The sequence below is a fragment of the Glycine soja genome, chromosome 13, assembly GCF_004193775.1.
Source record: "Glycine soja cultivar W05 chromosome 13, ASM419377v2, whole genome shotgun sequence".
Taxonomy (NCBI): Eukaryota; Viridiplantae; Streptophyta; class Magnoliopsida; order Fabales; family Fabaceae; genus Glycine; species Glycine soja.
In genome coordinates, this window is record NC_041014.1 from 24,209,023 (window position 1) to 24,231,813 (window position 22,791).

Below are 22,791 nucleotides of genomic sequence, written 5' to 3' on the forward strand. Positions count from 1 at the left end.
ATTAAAAGATACAAGGAAAAAGAAGTGCAAACTACAATTGATAGTTGGTAGATTACTCCTTTGTCCTTATGACCTAAGTCCACTTCCCAAACATTGTATGATATTTTTCAATTAAAACTCAGCTTCAGTTAATGCTTGAAACCTCTACACAAGCCCTCTTACTTATTGCCACTCTTGGAGCTTGAATCTCTTTTATAAAGGATATAATAAAGAAAATAAAGTGTTTAATCTTTCACGATAACATATCACACAACTTGAAGCAGGAACATGATCCGGGATATGTCTCAACAAGGCCTGATAAGATTGATTGACAAGATTAATGAATGCCCGGATCAATAATTGCCAAGAAGTTGCTGAGTGCATTAAGTGTCCTAAGTCACATTTATAGTCCAGTGAAATTATAATGTCGGGAATAGTTAGTGGCACATTTAATACTGCAAAACCAAGTTATGATACACTTCTAGTTAGTGGCACAATTACACTGACCTGATACTCAATTAATAGTCTTAAGAACACTTTTTAGGTGTTGTATGAATTTTTTTTACCTTTTCATCTTATATAATTCATCTTTAAAGGTAATGTATAATTCTAAAAGAATTATTAAATACACAAATTATTATGATATAGTTTTTTTTTACCAAAATAACCCTGTATTAAAAGAGATAGTATGTGACAAGTTGATTACAACATTGAAAACAAATTTTTGAAGAGTCAGTCAAGCATTATTGCTAAAATATTACCAAATGTCCTAATATATTACCAGCGATCAAAACTTGGGTTTTTTCACCAATCAAACAAGTTTTTCACATTCCAGGTTCTAGAGCAAAATTTTGTAAAATCAAAGTAGATCTTTTTTCCAATATCAAAACCCATCAACTTGAAGGATTTTGAAGTGAACTTAAAAACAAGCTAAATTTGAGCTTAATGAGATATCAAGGATTGCTTTAATTTGTCCAAGACCCTGTGTCCTATAAATTTATTAATTGTCTTTGAAGTTCCTTGAACTTGGTCATAGTCATTGCTATATTTTCATCAAAACCTTCCACAATCATGCATTTCACAAAAGGGTCTAATAATCTCCCAAGCTTTTGATGGCACAACTAAAACAAAATCCCTTACCTTCATGGCGTCATTGAAGGATCCTATCTTATTAGAGCAACTTTATAAGCACTTTATCCTTAAAGCATTGATTTTTTCTCTCTTACTAGCCACCTAGACCACAAATAAAAAGTAGATTAAGACCCTGGTCTCTCTCGAACAACTGCACCTGTAGCAAGGAAAGAAAGACACATGATTGAGACTCATCTGATAATGTCTTTTCCTATCTTTGCTGCATGGCCTTGTACTAAATTAAGCAACATTACTTCTATAAACGATTGTACTTGTACCTAGCATTACTTTTTGAAAAAGTTAATCATACATCCCAATTTTGGAGTGTATAGATAAAGGGGAGAGAGAGATTGAGAAAAAAATTAAAAGAGAAAGAAATTAAAGATGTGACAAATGATATAATAGAAAATAAAGAAAGAGATAAAAGAAAAATGAGATTGAAATGAAATGGAGAAGTTGAGCATACAAATTTAAAAACCTTACTTTCTATAAAACCAAAACTTAGCAACTATTGAGGAAGGAGCGTTAGAATTATTCTCAAGATTCTACTGGACCTAAGCCTTTAGAAACTTCTTTATTTTTGGAAAAAATGAGCCTTTAGAAACTAAGCTGGTGTTGCACCAATCAATCAAAGAAAAGGAATTTATATCCGCTTTTTAAGATCTTAAAACACCAAAAGTGGAACAGGTAAGAACCACTATACTAATCAAATTAATCATTATGCTTTTAAGTGATTAACACTCACATATCCGCCTAGTAAACAAGGACAGAGTTACACAATTTTGTCTAGAGGCCAAAGAGAAATAATACCATTAATTGGGAGCCAAGGGTCCCTCAAGCACAAGGACTCCCTGCGCTGCCCATGCTTGTTAAGAATTCACTTGACACCTCTATTACAAGAAGTGACAAAACACTCCAAGGATTTATTTCTTATTCTTCAAGCATCAAATAAAACCCTCTCTCTCACTTGGTTCAGAATCATCTAGAAAATGTTGACAACCTACCTAAAGAATCCAACTAAGAAATTGCGATTTTGTCAAATATTAAAATGTTGATAAATTAATTGAAACTTGAGTAAGTTTCCTTGGGCAATTTGGTCATGAATTCATTAGAGAATGAGTTAGTGACCAACATTGACACCACAACATAACAAATTACTAACATTGGCATGGATTATGGTCAAATACATAATGTGTAAGATTAGCCTCGACTAACTGTTACTGTGTTTACACACAAAATACTACAAATATTTGTCCCTTCAAATAGAATCTTCACTCTTGAGTGTAGAAGTTGGCAGTGCTGATATATGACCTAGTTCACCTTCTCAAACAGGACTCAACAAGTAGAAACAACCAATATGAGTGCCCATGCTAACTTATTCAAAAATAATTTATGTAAGATTTTGAACTGAATGGCCCATCTAAATTCTTCACCTCACCAACCCCAAATCAGTTAGACTTTCAGTTTTCTCCAAACCCGGCTGCATTTCACAGCTCCAATTTGTTTTGTTTCTATTGGCTTTATTACATGTCTCTGACTTCTTCTTATTGGAGACATTCACTGATAATAGCATTAAAAATACACACATGGGATGATTACTATTCTTCTTCACCACAAGGGCCCATCATTCATCTGCTTACTCAGATTATACAAGCTGCTAATGTGTGAAACAGAACTTGTTCTCTTCACATGCTAATGTCCACAATGGATTTGAGCAGGTGGACCTATGAAAATCCACAAAAAAACATATAGGTAGTAGAAAAATCAATTTCTTATACAAATTTGATGATCTATGTAGTATACTTCATGAAAGAACATTGCAGCACAATATCATCTACAATTTTTAAGTAATTGTACGTCTACATTCATGTCATGTACTCTTTAGTACTGTTGAATTACTACTTATACTTATTTGGTTTTGCTGGAAGATGGAATTAGAAGCACACTTTCAATTACTAATATAAAGAAACTATTTGATTCATTCTTCTCATGATTATTACTCTAATAGTATATTGAAGTGTTTTTCTCTGAAGTTGTTGGCAAAAACTTGAATGATAATGCTCACCTACCTATTGCGCCATTACACTAGTATATATGCCCTTGTTATCGGTTGTATCGTGCATTGCAACCTTTTCTACAACTAAATGGCAACAACCTTGCAACATCCGCATACCAAAATATGCATATTGTTAATTAGAAAGGTTTTCGAATGTATGATATATTGAGAATATGTACACTGAGAATGCTCTTTTTTTTGTACCAAATCAAGAATGTTTCCATGAGTTGATTTTCACCTCTCAAGCCATACTTTTGATTGCCTTTCTATGTCTTCGCCAATTACAACCGAAAGATAAATTGAGACGGCGACATGTTTTTGTCAGATGGGAGTGGTCAGTAGCTAGAGTATGAGTATGACTTGTTCTACTTACCTCATGTGGCAGATCAAACCAAACATCCTTAAATATCAGAGACAGTGTAAGCAACAAAAACATGGTCTCATGGCATGTTGGGTAGACAATAGCAGTACTCCTCATCCCAAGGCTGCCACCTCCAATCAAGCAGGCCTAGTTGTCAGTCCACCCTCATGTTCACTAGATGACAGTGATACCACATTGCCATCACTATGAAGTGTTATCTCCAATGAAGTTGTGCAAGAGTGGACCATACACAAGCTGAGAGTTCATGATTGAATGCAAAATTGAAATCTGATTCCAAAACCATCCAGCTATGAGATGTGCCTTGGTTGACAAGGACACAAGACTGACATTTAAACCCATTTCAAATTGTTGAAAATTGAAATAGTCAAGCCGTTGTAGAGAAAAGCTACAATGTAACAACTTTGAATGTGACTATGGATGTTAGTTAGGGAAAATATACAAGAGGGAGAAGAATGATGATTAATTCAACGGATGTAGCCATGGCAAACCAAGATTCGAATTCCTGCTAGGACAGGTGCTTACATTTAGTGTTCGATTATACCTCGAACATAATTGCCTTTACCGGAGGACATAAAAAAAATATAAAAATCTAACTGATGTATCAATGACTTGGTGAGCTAGCTACTTGCATTTTTGGTTGCCAAAAATAATCTCAGTTTGTTGTCCATTATGAAGACCAGCACCTTGATCACTTTTAATTTGTTCTGTGGACAATCAACCTCATCACTTAACCTTTTTCTCGGGCCAGCATTAACGCCATCACAAGGAAATTCCCAATAGAACAAACAAAGAATTAATAGCACCAAAACAGTGGCATGTGATTGTGAAATACCAGCTCGTTTGAAATGACTATACAGGTCTAGACCATAGTAGTGGCCCATTAGGATTCTTCATATTTGAGTGGGTGAATGCATGACAATTTGGACCGAAGAAGTCCAGATTGGACATAAAAAAATAATAGGATACGTTACTTGTGATGTATATATAAGAATGACTTCTTATCCACAAGTTTAATCTTTTGGGGTGGGTCATGTAGGTTCATTTGGACAACGTACCTCAAAAGTTCATTTGAACTTTACACTTTTCTTTTCTTTTCTTTTTTTGCGTACTGGACAAAAGCTAGTGTCAAGAGTGGATCTCATAAGAGCGATCCTTGGATGGTAACAAAGAGGAGAGAGAATTGGCGTCTCTTTGATGGATCAAAATAGCTTGTTGAATATGCAAGCTACTTACTATGCACCTCTCAGATTTAGCATGTGTGGACTTTTATGCTACATGCATGATATTATGGATGAAGAAGTCCAAAACGGTTTGCTATTGCCACCTCCAATTGTTAATTTTTTTATTAGCAAATGTTAATGGTTAATTTGTTAGTTCTTATTAGCTAGAAGATTCAAGTCTACCATCTATTCCTCCCTCCCTTCTCCCTTCACCCCCAATTGCTAATGACAACCCTTAGATGTGTAATTTATTATAAGATTGAAATGTCCATTGCAATGGTGAGAAGAGGGAGTTTGAACGGATGGAAAGAGCGAAGGGAAGGGGTGGGGGTGGAAAAAACTGCCTTAGGGATAATTTGGTCTTTTCCTACTAGTTTTCAAAAAGTGGCAGTAAGAATGGCAATTGTGGTACTGGGAATAATAGTCTCCAAGTTTGATGCTATACCACACAAGGCCTCCCACTGACTACCAAAGCCTTTTTCCCCCTTCAAAAATTACACTGAATTTCGATTAATTTGAGTCCATTTGAATACATATACTAAGGTAGTTTTGTTTTTACTTTTTTCATTCACTTACTTGGTGTCAAGTTTCCTCTTTTATCTGTAAAAAAAAAGAATTTCCTCTTTTAAGACCTATTACAAACTTTTGCAATACTATTAAGTTAGTAAGTATTACACATCTTGTACAATTTTTTTTTAGAGGTGAAATACAAAAATATAAAAATATACTTATTGATTTTTTTTTATTGATGTCATTGTTGACTTTAAGGTTTCAACAAAATAGGTGATATTATAGTATAAATTTTCACTTTTAAAATTTAAACAGTTTTACAAAAATTCATTTCATTTGTCAAATGGGCACTTTTATAAACTTAATATATTAATCATGAAGGTATATTTTTTATCTTAACTTTCTGATTTATCACAGAAAAAAAAATCTTGATTAATCTAAAGTTTATCTGAATAGTAAGTAAAGTCTCTGACAAAAAATTATTTTTGTCGAGAAACGAACTCGAGTATTATTTGAATAATTTAATCTTAATTCTATGTGTCACTTGGTTAACATGAAGGTATTAAAAGCAAATTAATTACATTATTAATTAATAAATAATTAGTATAGTTGACTATTAAATCTACTTATCCTGTATAAAAAAAAAAGAAATTAAGCATGATTCATTGTCTTGTTTTTTTATAAGAAGTCTTGAATGTAATTCCGATTAGGATACTTTATTTTTCACACGAAGGACTAAAATTATTTATTTTAAAAAATATAAAAAATATCTTGATTTTAAAATTAAAAGACTAAAATTAAGAATTTAATATTATAATGAGAAAAAAAATATAGTTTAGCTTTGGTGAATTGTAGTCACTTAAAATAGTACAAAACAAAAGTTTCTCTCCATTTATTTAATTGGAACGAAAGTAAAAAAAATTAAAAAAAAATACAATTTTTTTCTTAAAAAAACATGCCTCTAAAATTACGAGTTATATAAAGTGGTAGACATCAAATGAACTAGTACTGAATTTGATGGATAGCATATGTCACTAACACTACTGGTTGAGAAAGTCAATGGAATATAGAATTATAGATACTTTGTTTGCAGGAGAAAAGATAAAGGTGAGAAAATGAGCAAGAATATGAATAGAAAAAAAATAAAAATAGCATGTTTTTGTATTATTTGATAGACTTAAAAACTTTTTGTAGACGTATGTAAATCATACCAAATTATTTGTTTCCATTTATTTAATTGAAAAGAAAGTAAAATAATAATAATAATTTTCTTATCATCGTCTAGGCCTTCCACCCCCAACGCCCATCTCTGGTTTATTATTATTGGTGTGTTGCGGAGCTTCTTCTACAACCACCGCATTCTACCCGCTAAGCCCAAACCTAATTAAATTCCAAAGCAATAAGATCGGTTATGGATTGTATTTTTCGTCATTTGTATGATTCATGCCTTTGTTTATGCAAATGTTTCACATAGACACACTGCATCCAATGCAATTCCTACTTCCAACTAGCTAAAGAAATGTTTCTCCCATAATAGAAAAAATTACAACATATTTTAACATGTATATTATATAGAAATAGAATAAATGTTTACTTTATATAATTATAATTTATAATATAAGATTATTTTTAATTGAAATAGACAAACTATTCCTGTCTAACGTTGATTCTCCCGTGTGTTAAGTATATTTATAAATACTAAATGCAGGAAAAAAAGAATGGAAGAAGTAATAGTATGGCATTGGCATTGGGTAACGCTATTCCTCTCTCAAACTTGAAACCTTGTCCAAAGTTATCTTGTTGTTGTATGAAGAAACTCTTTTTCACTCACTCAGTCCCCATTTCTCGCATCCCAACAACGCCAAAGCGTACTCCCACCACCGTAGTTCGAGCCACTTCCTCTTTCGGGTCTCGCCTCGAAGACACCATCAAGAAGACTGTAGCCGAGAACCCAGTGGTGCTTTATTCCAAAACATGGTGCTCCTATTCTTCTGAGGTCAAAATCTTGTTCAAAAAGCTCGGCGTCGACCCATTGGTCTTCGAATTAGACGAAATGGGTGGGTATTCCAATTCAACTCTCTTTCTCTCAACCCTAACTATTCATTAAGGGGCAAATCATTCTACACTTATCATTTCGTTTGTATCTTAAATAAATGTTAGGTCCTCAAGGCCCACAGTTGCACAAGGTATTGGAAAGGATCACAGGGCAACACACTGTGCCAAATGTATTTATTGGTAACTAGTATTATTCTTCTTACTTAATCATACTCTCAGTCACTCATTGTCAGATAATTTATTGCTCACCCCTCACACACATGTCTATACACAAGACAAGAGAGAGAGGTCTTGGTAAAAAATTTCTCAATTTGATTCAACACACCTAGAAGCTTTCCTTTATAGGCTGATTACATGATGTAATATCTTAATCAGAAAACTCTAATTGTAGTGAAGTAGGGCATTAAATGCTTGGCTGATGATAGCATGCAGTTCAATTGTAGGTTTTGGTGCCTAGACTTCTTGCCGTTTTCTTCAGCTTTCTACTTAGGCAGTTAGGCACCTTCATTACTGCACTATGGTACAATTTAAATTGCAATTAAAAAATGGTGCTATCTTGGGGAAGCTATTAGGTTCATGTATTATTGACTGCTGGATAGCTGCTTGTCTTGAGGTTGTAAATCCATCTTGAGTGTGGTGTTATGCTCATTCTCAGTTTTCAAATTTCTTGCCAATGATTCAGATCATTTTTATAAAATGAAAAGTGTGAAAACTTTAATTTAGGACGTGATAATATTTTGTTCCTTTCATTAAATATCAACTATAATTTTAACCCAACGGAAGATACTAGAGATATTAGAATATGAGCTTATCTGCTTATATATTTCACTCATGCCCCTTAAGTTATGAAATGACAAAATCTTGTACAGAGTATAGACATCTGTGTATGTTCAACTTGAGCTGCTATATAGTCTAAATTATAACTTGAAAATTATATGACATATAGGACATATAGGAAGCACTTATAGGTTGAGGACATGCTGAATATGCTTAAAATCTAATGATTTACGAAACTAAGTCTATGTACCTCAAGAGAGAGAGAATTTCAAGTTCGGCTGTGAAAGTTTTACTGTTTTTTCTAATAAAAAAATCATTTGAGTGAAAAGAAATCATTACAACTGGGCTAGGATAAGGTATCGTCTAAAAAGCACACAGATGACAGAATAACAAAACAGGATTTCTCAGTTTTTGTGGGAAGTGGGAACTATGAGGAAAAACCTCTAAGGAGACATTTCCAACCCAATTATCCTCCCAAATTTGAAATTAGTGTTGTCACACAAGCTAATAGAAATAAAAAAAAAATCTGACTTAGAAAGATAAACTCCCACTGTCCCACAAATTAACATTAGTTACCTAAAGTTGAATCATTAGGTTGGGGTAGCATCCATTTTCATCTCAACCATACCTATTTAAAGTCTAAACAACTTGGTGCCATAAAGGAGTAGTCTATTCAGACACCAAATTTCCTTAGCCCAACCTCCCTTTGCAACAAATCTGCTACTACACAAAGTTATTATTTGCACACAATTTGAGAGACAGTCAGATATCCAGTTTTCCCATCTAAGTCCACAGCCCTTTCTTTGAAGAATGTTACATTTGAAACTCCAACACATTCAACCATAAGCTTAATCGAAACCCAACTTGAAAACTAGGCCACATTGACCGCTCAAAATCCCTGAAAGTTCTTACGTTCAATTCAGGTCTCTATAATATTTCATACTTGAACAATGTATTGCATCCTCATATTATCTACAATAAAACCTTGCTTTTGAGTTCATCTTTTGAATGCAACAGTTTATAACCAATCCTAAAGTTGTTCTTCTTTATTGCAGGCGGCAAGCACATTGGCGGCTGTACAGGTATATTTTCCCTGTTTTTTTGTTTTTTATGTTATTGATTGTCTGGGTAAGGATGTCTTAACAGTTCATAACATCATTTTTCCCTCGGTGATTGAAGTGGTACTATTTTTTTTTTGGGTAATATTTATTAATTTCAAAATATCTATAACTGCAAATTCAAACTGTCTGCATATACGACCTTGGTATTCTAAAAGTTTTAGAAGTTTAAGGCTATAAAGTTTAATAAAAACCTAAAAGTGTGATTTCTTTGTTTTACTCCTTTTGACCAACATTGTTTTCTACTCATGCAGATACACTGAAGCTGTATCGGAAAGGAGAACTTGAACCTTTGCTATCAGAAGCTAATGCTAAAAAAACAGGGAGCTAAGCTGTTGACTGGCATCCTAAAGGGAACCTGATCCCGTTACCAAGTTGTTACTTTTAAGGTCAATGCAGTTTTCTCAATGTTATTGTTTGTCACAAATGATGGTTGAAAGAAATCAGACCGCACTGATAACTTGAAAATTGACGTTTAGTTAGGAATTTATAGTTACAAATATGCAGTTGAAAAGTTGCAACTTGGGATTGTACCTGGAATATGGATATATTTATATTTTACTTCTTAGTTAGTTAATGATTCTACTCGACCATTTTGTTTTAGATGGCACGATTGTCATGCTCAATCCAAAATACAATAAATAAGGCACAATCTAAATCATTCTTCATAGGACATATATTGAGTTTCCAATCAATCAAGAAGGCACATATGTACGTAATTGCTAACTTGAGACTGAGCCCGCAAAAATTTATTGGGTGGAATCAGAATTTTCCAATTTTATCAGAATTGTGAACCATATATATCTCTTAATTTTCTTGGAAGAGGCAAGGAAAGCCACTATTGGCTTATTGACTCCGCCATCTATCTCTAGCTTGTAAATTTAAATTGAAAGTTAAGGTGATATTAATTCAACTGTCCAAAGAACTGAACACAATTAAAACGCAAATTATTGTGAACACATTCTGCAGATTGAATGATGGTTGACATGTGAAGTAGCATCATTGAAACAAGAACATTATCCAATCCAATTATCCTAGCACAAGGAATTTTACTAAATGTAAAGGAGTATATCGTACAGATAACATATCAGTTCTAGCCAGCATTCATGCTATCTGGGATGGAACCATGGTCTCCCTCTTCTGCTTGTAATAATCAAACAACTCTTGGTGACTTGGGAAGTTTGTCTTGACAGCGGGGTGCTCCCTGAAGTTCTGAATCCAAGTAAACAAGCGAGGGAAATCATCCACAACTAAAACTTTAATACCAACAACATCTTCAATGACTCCAAAAAACAAGGCTATCCATCCCAAGTTTATGTCTAACAGTCCAATTTCTTCACCACCAAAATACTTCTTGTCCCCAATGGTTTCTTCTAATACTTTGAGCACTTCTCTGACTTCCTTTCTTGCCTTCTGAAACTCTTCTCCAACACTCACAAAGAATGACATAAAAGAAACGCTCTGCAATTGGGATTACAAATACAGATGAGAGAACAAGAATAGAGAGAATTGAAAATTTTAACTGTTTAACCAACAACCTTGTTACCTTTTCCTCTGCAAAACTAACCCAGAACCTTGCCACGGCCCTCTCATACGGGTCCTGTGGAAGCAAGTGTGGCTGTGGCCATGTTTCCTCTATGTATTCAAGAATAACCATGGATTCAGCGATTGGCTTTCCTTCAAGAACAAGAACTGGAACCTTTTTGTAAACTGGGTTATACTTCAACAGCAAATCAGAGAAATCAGGCTTGTTGAATTCTCCTTGTATATACTCATATTTTACGCCCTTCAGCTCTAAAGCCCATATGATCCTGTAAACGAATCCACTAGGCCAAACTCCCAGTAGCTTCACTTCTCCCATTGTATGGTGCAGGTGCGGTTCTTCAACTGCACGTTGTTTAAGTGATTGTTAGAGAACTTAGTATTTCCAAGTTTCACAAAATGGTACTCTACTACTTGTAAAATGTAAATCTTATTAGGAATGGATCATCTCATTAAATTTGATGTAATAAAGTTGTGACTTGAGTTTACAAATATTGACAGTGTAAAGTATTTTGACATTGACTTCCAATATGATCTAACCACTTTACCAATATAAATAAGCCTCATTTAACATCTACGAGAAAAGAGACATACACAAATTTTGAATGACTTGTGTACACGAGAGTACCAATTTCCAAATGTTAATATACAGCAAAATTTGTCAAGGTTTAGGTTGACAAAATGAGAACGACCAAAAACAATGAGAGTAACATTTCCATTGTCTATCCCACTTCTTCTGTCTTTAGCTTATTCTGACCTTGTAGTGCCAGCAGAGAAGCAACCACACGATGTTAAAACATTAAATACACTTTATGAAATGATTTAAATTACTTCAAAAGAAAAAAGCATTGCATGAGTTTTGTGTTTTTTTATTTAAATTTTTTTTGCTGTTTGTGAGGGGTTATTTTCTGTTCCTTTTTTTCTTTTCTCAAGAAGATCCGAAGAAAAATGGAGCTGAAGCAAATAAAAATAGAATGGCACAGGTTTTGAGTTTTGACATGTAATTTTGTTCTCAGAAAAGAACTGAACTTGAACAAAATTGTATTGATTTCAAAATTTGTTAGAGGAACTTCATACTGTTAATTCTATGACATAATTTGATAGAAGACTCAACACAAATGCATAAAATGGTACCTTATGACCAAGTCAAAGATCTTTTCCCGACATAGCAAGAGAAGCTGTCAAACTTGATATCATCTTATAATATGGCATCGAATTTCAATATTGGATATTTTGTTTAGCAGGCTAATCAAGTCCAAACTTCAAAATATCATCGATAAAATCTTTTACAAAAATATTGACTTACAGTTTAATCGTTAATGCAGAGTATCAACCGAGTGAGGGTAGTCCGATCCAATTCTGATCTCAAAGTGGATGAATTGGTTGTGAGAAAGAGGAAGCCATGATTTGGTCGTGTGTAAGGCTGCCAAGATTGACCATTCATACATGGTCTTTAGTTTTATTTTTTATACTATCGCATCAGTGTGTTAAAAAGTAGATTACTCCTTAAAATTATTAGATTAAGAGAAAATAAAAGATGAAAAGAATTTTTTTTAAATTACTCTAAAAACTAATTTGATTTACTCTTTATATATATTAGGTTAAAATACACTTTTAGTCGTTTATGTTTTCAACTAGTTTAATTTTAAAGAAACTCAATTTAATTTTTTATATTTTTAAAGTGAGTTAAAATAATTATTTCAAAATAATAATAATTTTTTTAGTTTGGAACATGAATTTATTTTTTGACTAATTCAAGATGTGAAACTTATCTTATTAGATTCATTTACATGAAAATTATGAAATTCAACTAATGTTTGAATCAAACAAGAGCATAATGAAAATTGTGTGAAAAATAAGTCTTACGAGCAAAAAAAAAATCTAATATTAGATTTTTTCAATTATTTAATTAGTCATTATCTAATTTAATGAATTATTGTCTTGATATGTGAAGTTGCAAAGTTGTATCATTGATACAAGAACATTATCTAATCAAATTATCCTTGCACAAGGAAGTTTACTAAAAGTCTAAAAGAATATATCGTAAAGATACATATCAGTTCTAGCCATCATTCATGCTATTTAGGAGGATGGAATAATAGTCTCCCTCTTTTGCTTGTAATAAACAAACAACTCTTGGTGATTTGGAAGGTTTGTTTTGATGGCCTGGTGCTCCCTGAAGTTCTGAATCCAAGTAAACAAGCAAGGGAAATCATCCACAACCAACACTTTAACACCAACAATATCTTCAATGACTCCAAATGACAAGGCTATCCACCCCAGATTTATGTCTAACAGTCCAATTTCTTCACCACCAAAATACTTTTTATCTCCAATGGTTTCTTCCAACACTTTGAGCACTTCTCTAACTTCCTTTGTTGCCTTCTGAAATACTCTGCAATTGGGATTACAAATATAGATATATAGATGAGATAACAACATTAGTGAGAATTAAAATTTCAACTGTTTAACCAACAACCTTGTTACCTTTTCCTCAGCAAAACTAACCCAAAACCGTGCCATGGCCCTTTTATATGGGTCCTTAGGAAGCAAGGGTGGCTGTGGCCATATTTCCTCTATGTATTCAAGAATAACCATGGATTCGGCAATTGGTTTTCCATCAAGAACAAGGACTGGAACCTTTTTGTAAACTGGGTTATACTTCAATAGCAAATCAGTGAAATCAGACTTGTGGAATTCTCCTTGTATATATTCATACTTTACACCCTTGAGCCCTAAAGCCCATATGATCCTGTAAACGTATGGACTAGGCCAAACGCCCAGTAGCTTCACTTATCCCATGGTGCAGCTCTGCAACTGCACGTTGTTATAGTGATTCTTAAAGAAGTTAGAAAAAAAGAATGGTTGCAATATTTTCCAAGTTTCACCAAAATGGTACTATACTACTTTTAAACCTTATTAGAAATGGATCATCTCATTATGAAATGAGTTTAATTTCTATACTTTGTCAACCAATCCAAAATCACAATTAGTATCACGTGCAAGATTATCATAAAAATCAACAAACTAAACATATATATCAATTTGAAATTGAATGAAAGTATAAAAATCCTTTACATACACTATTTACTCTAAAGTTATATTCAAATTATGTATTTGTCTCTCTCTCGATAGATATTAAATAGGCCTCATTTGACGTCTGAGTAGAGCGATATACACACAAAAAAAAAAACAGCAGAAATCGTCAAGGTCTAGGTTAGCATGATGAGAATGACCAAAAACACTAAGAGCGACATTTCCATTGTGTCACACTTCTTCTGCCTTCAGCTTATGCTCACCTTGTGGTGCCAGAAGAGTAGCAACCTCTCAATGTTAAAACATTGTATACACCTTATAAAAATGTTTTAAATAACTTTAATACAAAGCAATGCATGAGTTTTGTATTTTCTTTTAACATTTTTATTTTTTTGCTGTTTGTGAAGAGCTATTTTTCTTTTCTCAAGAAGATCCGAAGGAAAATGAAGCTCAAGCAAAGAAAATTGAATGGCAAAGGTTTTGACATGTGATTTTTAGTTCTCAGAAAAGAACTGAATCGCTTCTTCTTGAACTGAATAGTATTAATTTAAAAAATTGTTAGAGCAACTTCATACATATCATTAATTCAATAACATCATTGCCACTTCCAAAACCTTGTCAGCCACACCACTATACCTCTGGATTATATATAGATCACTGTGCAATAAATAAGAAACAAATAAAGTGAATATAGCTGATTGCACATATGGAGGTTTTGATAGAAGACTCAAGACAAATGCATAAAATGGTAACTCGTGGCCAAGTTAAAGATCTTTTGTTTAGCAAGAGAAACTGAAAGACATGATATCATCAATCATATGGCATCAAAACTTAATATTGAATATTTTGTTTAGCTGGTTAATCAAGTTCAAACTGCAAAAAAAAAAAAAAAAAAAAAAAAAAAACAAGACTTGCAATTATTGGGTATTGATCTTTAATGCAGAGTGTCAAAACTGAAGGTGAGGGCTGTTTGATCCAATTCTGGGGTGGAATGGTCTCGCTACTAATATTTTGACCATTCAAACGTGGCTTCTACTTTATGCAGACTTCTCTCTTTGTCATTTTTTTAAAACTATCATAGTATACGTTTTCATGCTAATAATATATATATAGTTAAAATGTATTGAAATCTATAAAATCAGAAAAGAGTTATTAAATATTAGGTAAGACTCATTCATTTTTATAATTCTTAATAAATTTTAACCAATGAAAAAAGATATATTCAAAAGAGTCACTTTAGCATTTATAATTTATATATTACTGGTAATTTCAACTAAAGAATTAAAATGGTTAAATGAGGATAAATGTTTAATTGTGTAAGAAATTAGGACTTGAATAAATTACAAATTTCGGCGGACAAAAATAAGAGACTAAATTGAATTAAAACTCGTATAAATTTTAAAGTGAAACAAAATAAAACTCAATCCCAACACTTTGTAATTTGATTTTGATTCATCTAAATTTTCATTGCATTCTTGATTTTGTCTTTGCTTGTTTTCTAAAAAAGAGAATGTAGTAAAAAAAATATTACTACTTGTCAATATTAATCATTCTTTTTTTTCAATCAAATCAAACCTAATCCATCTTTTGTGGCTCATATTAGAATCGTTGTTGTGAAGTGCAAATTGATATTCGATACCTAAGAATGATACTCCATTTTAACCACTTTGGAAATTATTATTTGAAACGATCTGTTACATTCCATCAAATGACGAAGTTAAAAAAAAAACAAATAATTAAAACAAAAAACAAACTAAAACCTAAATTAAACTTACAACAGAAAAATATTAAACATTGCATTTCTAAATTATAAAAAGCTGTCATACTTTTTTCTAAAAGTATGATTTATTGAAAAACTGAAAAAAAAAATAGAGAAAGAAACGTATCTTGTGATCTTCATTCTTCACTCTCCAGCATCCCAGTAATAATACAAATCATCAACGTTTTGATGAATATTTGTTAGGTAAATCCCGTCATCCCTAGCACTCCAAATGCACTTCTTCCAATCACACTTTTGAAAAAGACGTTCATCGTACCAAAAAACATCAAATGTAGCACTTTCACAAGCATTGTTGTTGTCCTTCTTCACATGGCACCAAAATAGTGTTGAGTGGGCGAAATCTGTCCTAAAACTCCAAGTGAAATTGGACCCTTGAGATAGGTTGCGGACACCCAAATCATCATCTGCGGATTTGCAATGGGCTAATAGGTTTTGGTTGTTCCTTAGCCCATTCACAATGTACACATGCCACTTTACGAATTCAGGGTAAACATCTGAAGCAATTGGAGAGGCAAAGGCCAAAATAAATATTGCCAAAATAGCTGAAATTCTATTCTTCTTTTCCATTTTCACTTCTTTTGCTTTGGAGAGCTCAATGGAGTAGTTTAATATATAAATTGTAGTTGTTCCACTTTCCATCATGGGTAAAAAGATTGAATCGTTTGTGGGAATTTTTGGCATTTATGAAGTAGCATGCTGCTTGAGAAAAAAAGGAAGATATAGCATGCTGCCGTTTAAATAGACAGGGGAAGGTTTTATTTTCGGGCCATGGTATGCTTTATTGCATGGATGTACAATTAAAATTAGTAATTGGCTTAAATGGACATAGGACTGTTACAGTGGAAAAATAAAATGTAATAATAACATCCATTAATTAGAAAACCAATCATTGATATTATAATTAATTTTAAATTTTTATATATATGTGTATATATATATATATATATATATATATATTTGATTTTATCACAATTTTTAATTGTAGGCTTTTTTTAATTAACGATTGTGAATGTATTTTATTTTTTAAAGTATATTTTTTTACTATGAAGAGTCAAATCTTAGAAACAGAAGGTCAACAGAAGTTTGGTCAAGTGAAAATGAGTTAATCCTGTACAATGTGGTAAAGGTTAGAATCCTTGCTATAAAAAAAAACAAAGTACCTCAAGTTAAATTCAATTTTTTTAAAAAAAAAAATCATTTTCTTTTGTACGGTTCATTTTTTGCTTAAATAAATTATTTTCTCATTCACATTTAGGTTACTTTATTTTTTATCCCCTACATTTGAATGTCTTTTTTAGTCTCTCAATCTCAAGAAAAATGTTTCTTTTTTGTTTTTTTTCTGAATTGTGATTGATTTTTGGCTGTTTGAGTGCATACATAATACATTGTGACTATTTCTAATCGCATGGATTGAAAAGAGTGTATTTCAAAATTGATATAGAAAAAAAAATTAACTCCAAAGGAGAAAAAAAAAGTGAGAGACAAAAATATATTTAACATTTTTCGAAAATAATAATAATAAATTAATAATGGGTTGCGGGTAGGGGTAAGCGTGGCAATACGAGAATCATCCAAATAAGGAGATGAATGGCCTCAGAATTTAGTTGAGTTCAGTTGCAGACCTTCACATGGCAAAATCATTCTTCACTTAGTTAGGAACCGAACCATGGCTATAACGTTCGGTTTAGTGACTCCTAACTCCAACACTTTGTGTCTCACTCTCACCACACCACCCCTCATCGCCAATCATCGTACTACTAATGTTGTGTTCTCTGGTCAAAGTGTCTTCAGCTATGGACACACTAATCTTTCTTATTCACACCAAAGGGCTTCTTCCTTTGCCACTATTGTCTGTTCTGCTGCTAATAAACCATCCTCTTCTTCTGAAATTAGGTACCCTCTCTCTCTCTCTCTCTCTCTCTCTCTCTCTCTCTCTCTCTCTCTCTCTCTCTCTCTCTCTCATGGAACAAGCAACCAATTGGGAACAATTTCTTAATTTTTGTAAAAAAAAAAATAGTTTCATTTTTTCAATAGTTAACTGTTCTTTGATTGACACTTTGGAGTGTTTTCCGGAAGATAAATTGTGTTTATATAAGTTTTTTTTTTTATCAACAAAGAAGATAGGAAGAAAAAAGAGAGAAGTGTGTGATGAGGTTGTTGGTATGTTAGAAAGAAAGAACAGAAGTAAAATAATGTTGCAGAAAGTATTATAGAAATGTGTTGTAGAAATAATGTAACCCTCTTCCGAATGGTGTTTGTTATATTAAAGTATATTCTATTTCTAATTTAATTGTAATCAGGATGTAGAGTTGAGATGCATGACATGATCATACATACGTACATATGCATAGTACAGGTAGCATTAGCATAAGAGGAAAATGTAGCTATCAATTGATCATTACTCATTAGAATTGATGCCGAGAGTGGCATTGAATGGCCACAAACAAACATGTAATTTTAGTTTTAAGTTCATAATTTCACATGTTGATCATATATTTGGAATTCCTGGTACCCCTTTTCAGTTTTCATGACAGTGTGACACGAAGCCTGAAAAAGAAAAGAATAGGATCAAATGAGTATGGTTTGCATTGGAATTAGGTTTTATATGGAGTGTTTATGAGGAACATTCCACGATGAAAGGTAAAATAATCATTATAATCTGAAGCATCATTTAGAAGATCTTTTTGTCAGCAATGTTGCATGGTTAATTTGTTTGGGCAAACCTCTCAAATGAATGCAGAGTTCACTCAACTTTCTTCTTTTCTTATGGTTTCTCCTCTTTATGCAATGCTTGTTTCATCAGGTTCTATTAGCCAGTGATGCTTCATCAATCATTAATCATATTTGTTCTTCAGCTCTACAGCCAAGATAAGGAGCGAGGTTCTCTCTCCCTTTCGTTCAGTTAGGATGTTCTTTTATATTGCTTTTGTTGCAAGTGGTGCTCTTGGGGGATTCATAGCAACCACACAACTAATTGGTGCACTGGCTAACTCATCAAGAGCATCTGAAGTCCCTGAGATTCTGAAGGGCCTTGGCATCGACCTTGCAGCAGTGTCTTTATTTGCTTTCTTGTATTTCAGAGAGAACAAAGCAAAGAATGCACAAGTGGCTCGCCTATCAAGAGAGGAAAGCTTATCAAATCTTAAGCTCCGTGTGGATGAGAAGAAGATCATTCCTGTGAACTCATTGAGAGGGATTGCTCGACTTGTCATCTGTGCTGGCCCTGCATCCTTTGTAACCGAGTCTTTTAAGCGCAGTGAGCCTTTCACCGATAGTCTTTTGGATAGAGGGGTGCTTGTTGTGCCCTTTGTAACAGATGGAAATTCACCTGCTTTGGAGTTTGAGGAGACTGAGGAACTTGCCACTAGAAGGAAGAGACTCTGGCAACTGGCTCCAGTTTACATCAATGAGTGGTCTGAGTATGTCTATGAGGATTATAAAAAGCTTAACATCTTCATTCATATTAATTTTTCAATATGCAATTGAATTTATTTATTTTTTCTGATTTTTTGAAAAACTGTTCCTGTATTTTCAATAGGTGGTTAGATGAGCAAAAGAAGTTAGCTGGTGTACCTTCTGATTCTCCAGTGTAAGTGCTATCCATGTTGGTGCTGACAAGTATATATGTGGAGATGTCTAACTTTTCAGCTAAAGATCATGCACATCTGTTCCTTTAAATGAAAAGTTTTACAGTCATATGAGGTTATAGTTTTGCAGTGAAATTGTAAGTCATATTATATGGTAAAGGTAGGATAGATACTCTAATGAAAAGCCATTTTTAGTTTGGGATGCATGTGTTACAGTGAACACTGCACAAGAACTTAGACATTTTACTCTCTTTGTACAGGTACCTATCCCTACGCTTGGATGGTCGTGTTCGTGGCAGTGGTGTTGGTTATCCTCCTTGGAATGCTTTGGTTGCACAATTACCACAGGTAAAGGGAATGTGGACTGGCCTACTAGATGGCTTTGATGGTAGAGTTTAGAAGAGCAAGTGTTTTTTTCTACTTCTGAAGGTTGAACTCTCATACTTACCCCCTCCCCCACAAAACAAAAAGTTCTTCAGCCCGTTTTCTTCATATTCTCTTTCTGGTTTTGTTTCTAATAGTGGAGATTCCATTAAACTTTTATGATTTGATTTTAATTGTATTTATTATTTATTATTTATTTTATTTTATTTTTGCTTTGATCTTCTTGCTAACATGTTTAGATATGCTTTAGTGGCTCTAGGTCAAATGAGGACTATTTATATTTTGGGCAAATTACGCTCACAAGCCTTAAGGTTTAATTAAATTATTACACTTGATATCCTTTTACCTTACTTTGACCTTCCAACTTCCAAGATCTATAAAACTGTAAGAAATCAAGGGAAGTCCGTGTTATTGGAAAGGATTATGTTGTTATATAAATTAAAGGAAGTTTATGTAATTGTGTAGGATTAAAAAGGAAAGGAAAGTGAAATTTTGTTAAACTTCAAGGAGGTGCAAGTGTAATTTGTCCTTATATTTTCCATTTTTTAAAGATAACTGATTCTTTTGCATTAGAATCTGTATTGATCCCTTCTTGACGATTGTCATTTAGTAATATTAGCTTTTGTATGATTGTAGTAAGTGACAAGTTGTGTAATGATTATGAGTGTTATATATACCTAATACACCAAAAGGCATGAATTGTTAAGCATTATGTTAGCACTTAGCTTGATGCGACTTGAAGAACACGGTGAAGTCATGTTAATTGTACTTAAAAAGAATTCGCATAGTTCAAATGATACATCTATATCACCATTTCTTTCCAAGATATCATTTAGCTATTTTAGCTACGAATTGGTGATGGAATGTACGTTGAAACACAATGTTACATGAAAGAAAATATAAAATATTATATAATAATGATGAAAACGTAATATTATATAATGATATATGATGAAGATAATTTAAAATTAGGATTTAAAGAATAATAAAAATTAGATGAAAGCAATAAGATTTAAAGAATATTAATGATAGAATGAAAACAAGACTAACAAACATGACTACAAGATAAGTGTTTATCATCTTTTTTTTTTATTTCTCGTTAACCATTCTAATTTATTAGTGATATTTTATTGAAAAATATATACCTATTTTGGAAGTATATCCCTAGAACTATGAATTATAGTTCCAGAGGTACATTTCCAGAATAGGTATATTTAATTCCAGAAATACATTTTTGAAAAGAAAAAGGGGGTGCACTTCTTGAAAAATATATATATAATTGGTAACTAAGGCGTAGAAAGGGACTATCAGGTGTACTTAGAAAAAAAAGTGTAAATAGAAAGAATCCAAATTAATATTAAGACCCAGCACCATGCCTTCAAAAGACCCACTCATTCCTATAAATAAAGTAAGATAATTGTTATTGGCCTCACTCTCATCTATTGGCCCCCCTAAGGGGCACACAGCTGTTTTATTTCCAAAATATTTTTCCTACGGAATCATGATTTTATTATATAATGGTGTACAAAATTCATAATGGAAACGTATTTTCGTTGTAGTACAGGAGTTGTGAACAAAATTACGCAACAAAAATATGTTTTCGTTTCAGATTTTGTATGCATTATCATGTATAAATTTTTTGCACCCTTTTTATTCAACGGAAACGTGTTTTCGTTAGATGTTTTTTCATGAAAAACTAATGGGTAAAATATGTTTGGGGTCCCTGTAAAATTTGAAAAGTGTTAATTTGGTTCTCATAAATTTTTCATATTAATTTGATGCCTATAAAAATAAAATATATTTTTTTTATGGTTCTCAATGGTAATTCCGTTAAATGATTCTCTTACGTGATTAACAAACTTAATTATTTTCTCTCTACCTTTTCAAGTAGAAGACATCAGAACCCATTATTGTTTCATATTTTCCCCTAATCTCATCAAAAAGTGTAAGAAAATTGCCCAAGAAGTGACGAAAAATTACAATTTTGGAAAGGTTTTAGCCGTACAAAAATGTTTAATTCATTTTGGGAGGTTTTAACCACCACAAACTATTTTATTCGTTTGTAATCAAAATACACATGTAAGTTTATTGGTCACTTTAGATTATAGTCTAAAGTCTAACTAAGTTACCATTCAGGATAATAAAAAAAAATATGTTTAATTTTTACAGGATCAAACTAATACGAAAAGTTTTATGAGAACCAAATTAATATTTTTCAAATTTTACAGGGATACAAACATATTTTACCCAAAACTAATTGTAGAAATAAGTTAGCTTTTTTACTTAAATTAGTTTTGATACAAATTATATGAATGATGACACACATTACCTTTTTAAACAATAATCAATCAAATTAATTGTTTTAAACAATAATCAATCAAATTAATTGTTACATGAATTACTTTTTTAGTTAATTTTAAATTGATGGTGACATAAATTAATCTTCTTAATTGTAATCAAATTAATATCATGAATTGATTTGATTATTGTTAATAAAGTTAATTCTTATAATAATTAATTTCATTATTTTTATAAATGATAACTTGTATCCAATTAATTTAATTTTAATTAAAAAAGATATTAAATACTATTAAAAATGATGAATTATATCACAATTAATTTGATTACTTTTTTTAAAAAAATAACTTACATTTATAATTAATAAAAAATCTTAAAACACAATAAAAATACGAGTTTATTGTGCTATTTATTGAGATGCCGAGTGAAATCATATTTTGGTTGTGTATCTAACACAGTGGTGAGAAAAAGGAGGCACTGGTAAGAAAATGGGGAAATAAGGAGGAGTGGGATGTTTGAATAGAGAGGTAAAATGGTTTTTATAGGGAGTGTAGGAGCCAATCGTAATTTTGATAGGATCAACATCATATATATATATATATATATATATATATATATATATATATATATATATATATATATATATATATATATTAAGAAACCTAAAAGAATGTCAAGAAAACATTTGTCACACCACACTAAAACAAAGTCAACTTTCACAATCGTATTCGAAGCATATATCATTACCAAATTAGATTGGATATGAGTCCCTAGTGGCTGAATTCAGGATCTGAAGGGGAGCAAATTATTTTAAAAAATTAATAAGATAAAATATATTTTATCTCTTTAAAACTTTTAAAGTTTAATATATTTTTGTCAGTCTTTCATTTCTCATTTGAAACATACCACTTTTGGTTCTCAAAATACTTTATATAA

The 22,791-nt window shown here is 32.2% G+C and overlaps 4 protein-coding genes across 6 annotated transcripts; 2 read left to right on the forward strand and 2 right to left on the reverse strand.

Annotated features, from left to right (window-relative positions):
• Nucleotides 1-6,985: 6,985 nt before the first annotated feature.
• LOC114382534 (glutaredoxin-C5, chloroplastic-like) lies at nt 6,986-9,880 on the forward strand. Its single transcript, XM_028342021.1, has 4 exons — nt 6,986-7,335; nt 7,439-7,513; nt 9,166-9,192; nt 9,483-9,880. Exons 1-4 carry the CDS (start codon nt 7,014-7,016, stop codon nt 9,557-9,559), a joined length of 501 nt encoding a protein of 166 aa, XP_028197822.1. The 5' UTR covers nt 6,986-7,013; the 3' UTR covers nt 9,560-9,880.
• Nucleotides 9,881-10,114: 234 nt separating this feature from the next.
• Nucleotides 10,115-12,219, reverse strand: LOC114382533 (probable glutathione S-transferase). Of its 3 annotated transcripts, none has more exons than XM_028342017.1 (3): nt 12,077-12,219; nt 10,775-11,115; nt 10,115-10,689 (listed from the first exon to the last, which is right to left on the reverse strand). In XM_028342017.1, the coding sequence occupies exons 2-3, from the start codon at nt 11,087-11,089 to the stop codon at nt 10,333-10,335; spliced, it is 672 nt and encodes a 223-aa protein (XP_028197818.1). In that variant the 5' UTR covers nt 11,090-11,115; nt 12,077-12,219; the 3' UTR covers nt 10,115-10,332. The 3 variants fall into 3 exon arrangements, with proteins under 3 accessions (XP_028197818.1, XP_028197819.1, XP_028197820.1); XM_028342018.1 differs by lacking the exon at nt 12,077-12,219 and adding an exon at nt 11,905-12,065; XM_028342019.1 differs by lacking the exon at nt 12,077-12,219 and adding an exon at nt 11,365-11,585.
• A 3,490-nt stretch (nt 12,220-15,709) lies between these two features.
• LOC114381730 (S-protein homolog 1-like) lies at nt 15,710-16,225 on the reverse strand. The gene has a single exon (XM_028340954.1). The coding sequence runs from the start codon at nt 16,223-16,225 to the stop codon at nt 15,710-15,712; it is 516 nt and encodes a 171-aa protein (XP_028196755.1).
• A 950-nt stretch (nt 16,226-17,175) lies between these two features.
• Nucleotides 17,176-19,775, forward strand: LOC114380949 (protein LOW PSII ACCUMULATION 1, chloroplastic). Its single transcript, XM_028340089.1, has 4 exons — nt 17,176-17,479; nt 18,442-19,005; nt 19,125-19,175; nt 19,434-19,775. Exons 1-4 carry the CDS (start codon nt 17,253-17,255, stop codon nt 19,570-19,572), a joined length of 981 nt encoding a protein of 326 aa, XP_028195890.1. The 5' UTR covers nt 17,176-17,252; the 3' UTR covers nt 19,573-19,775.
• Nucleotides 19,776-22,791: the final 3,016 nt, after the last annotated feature.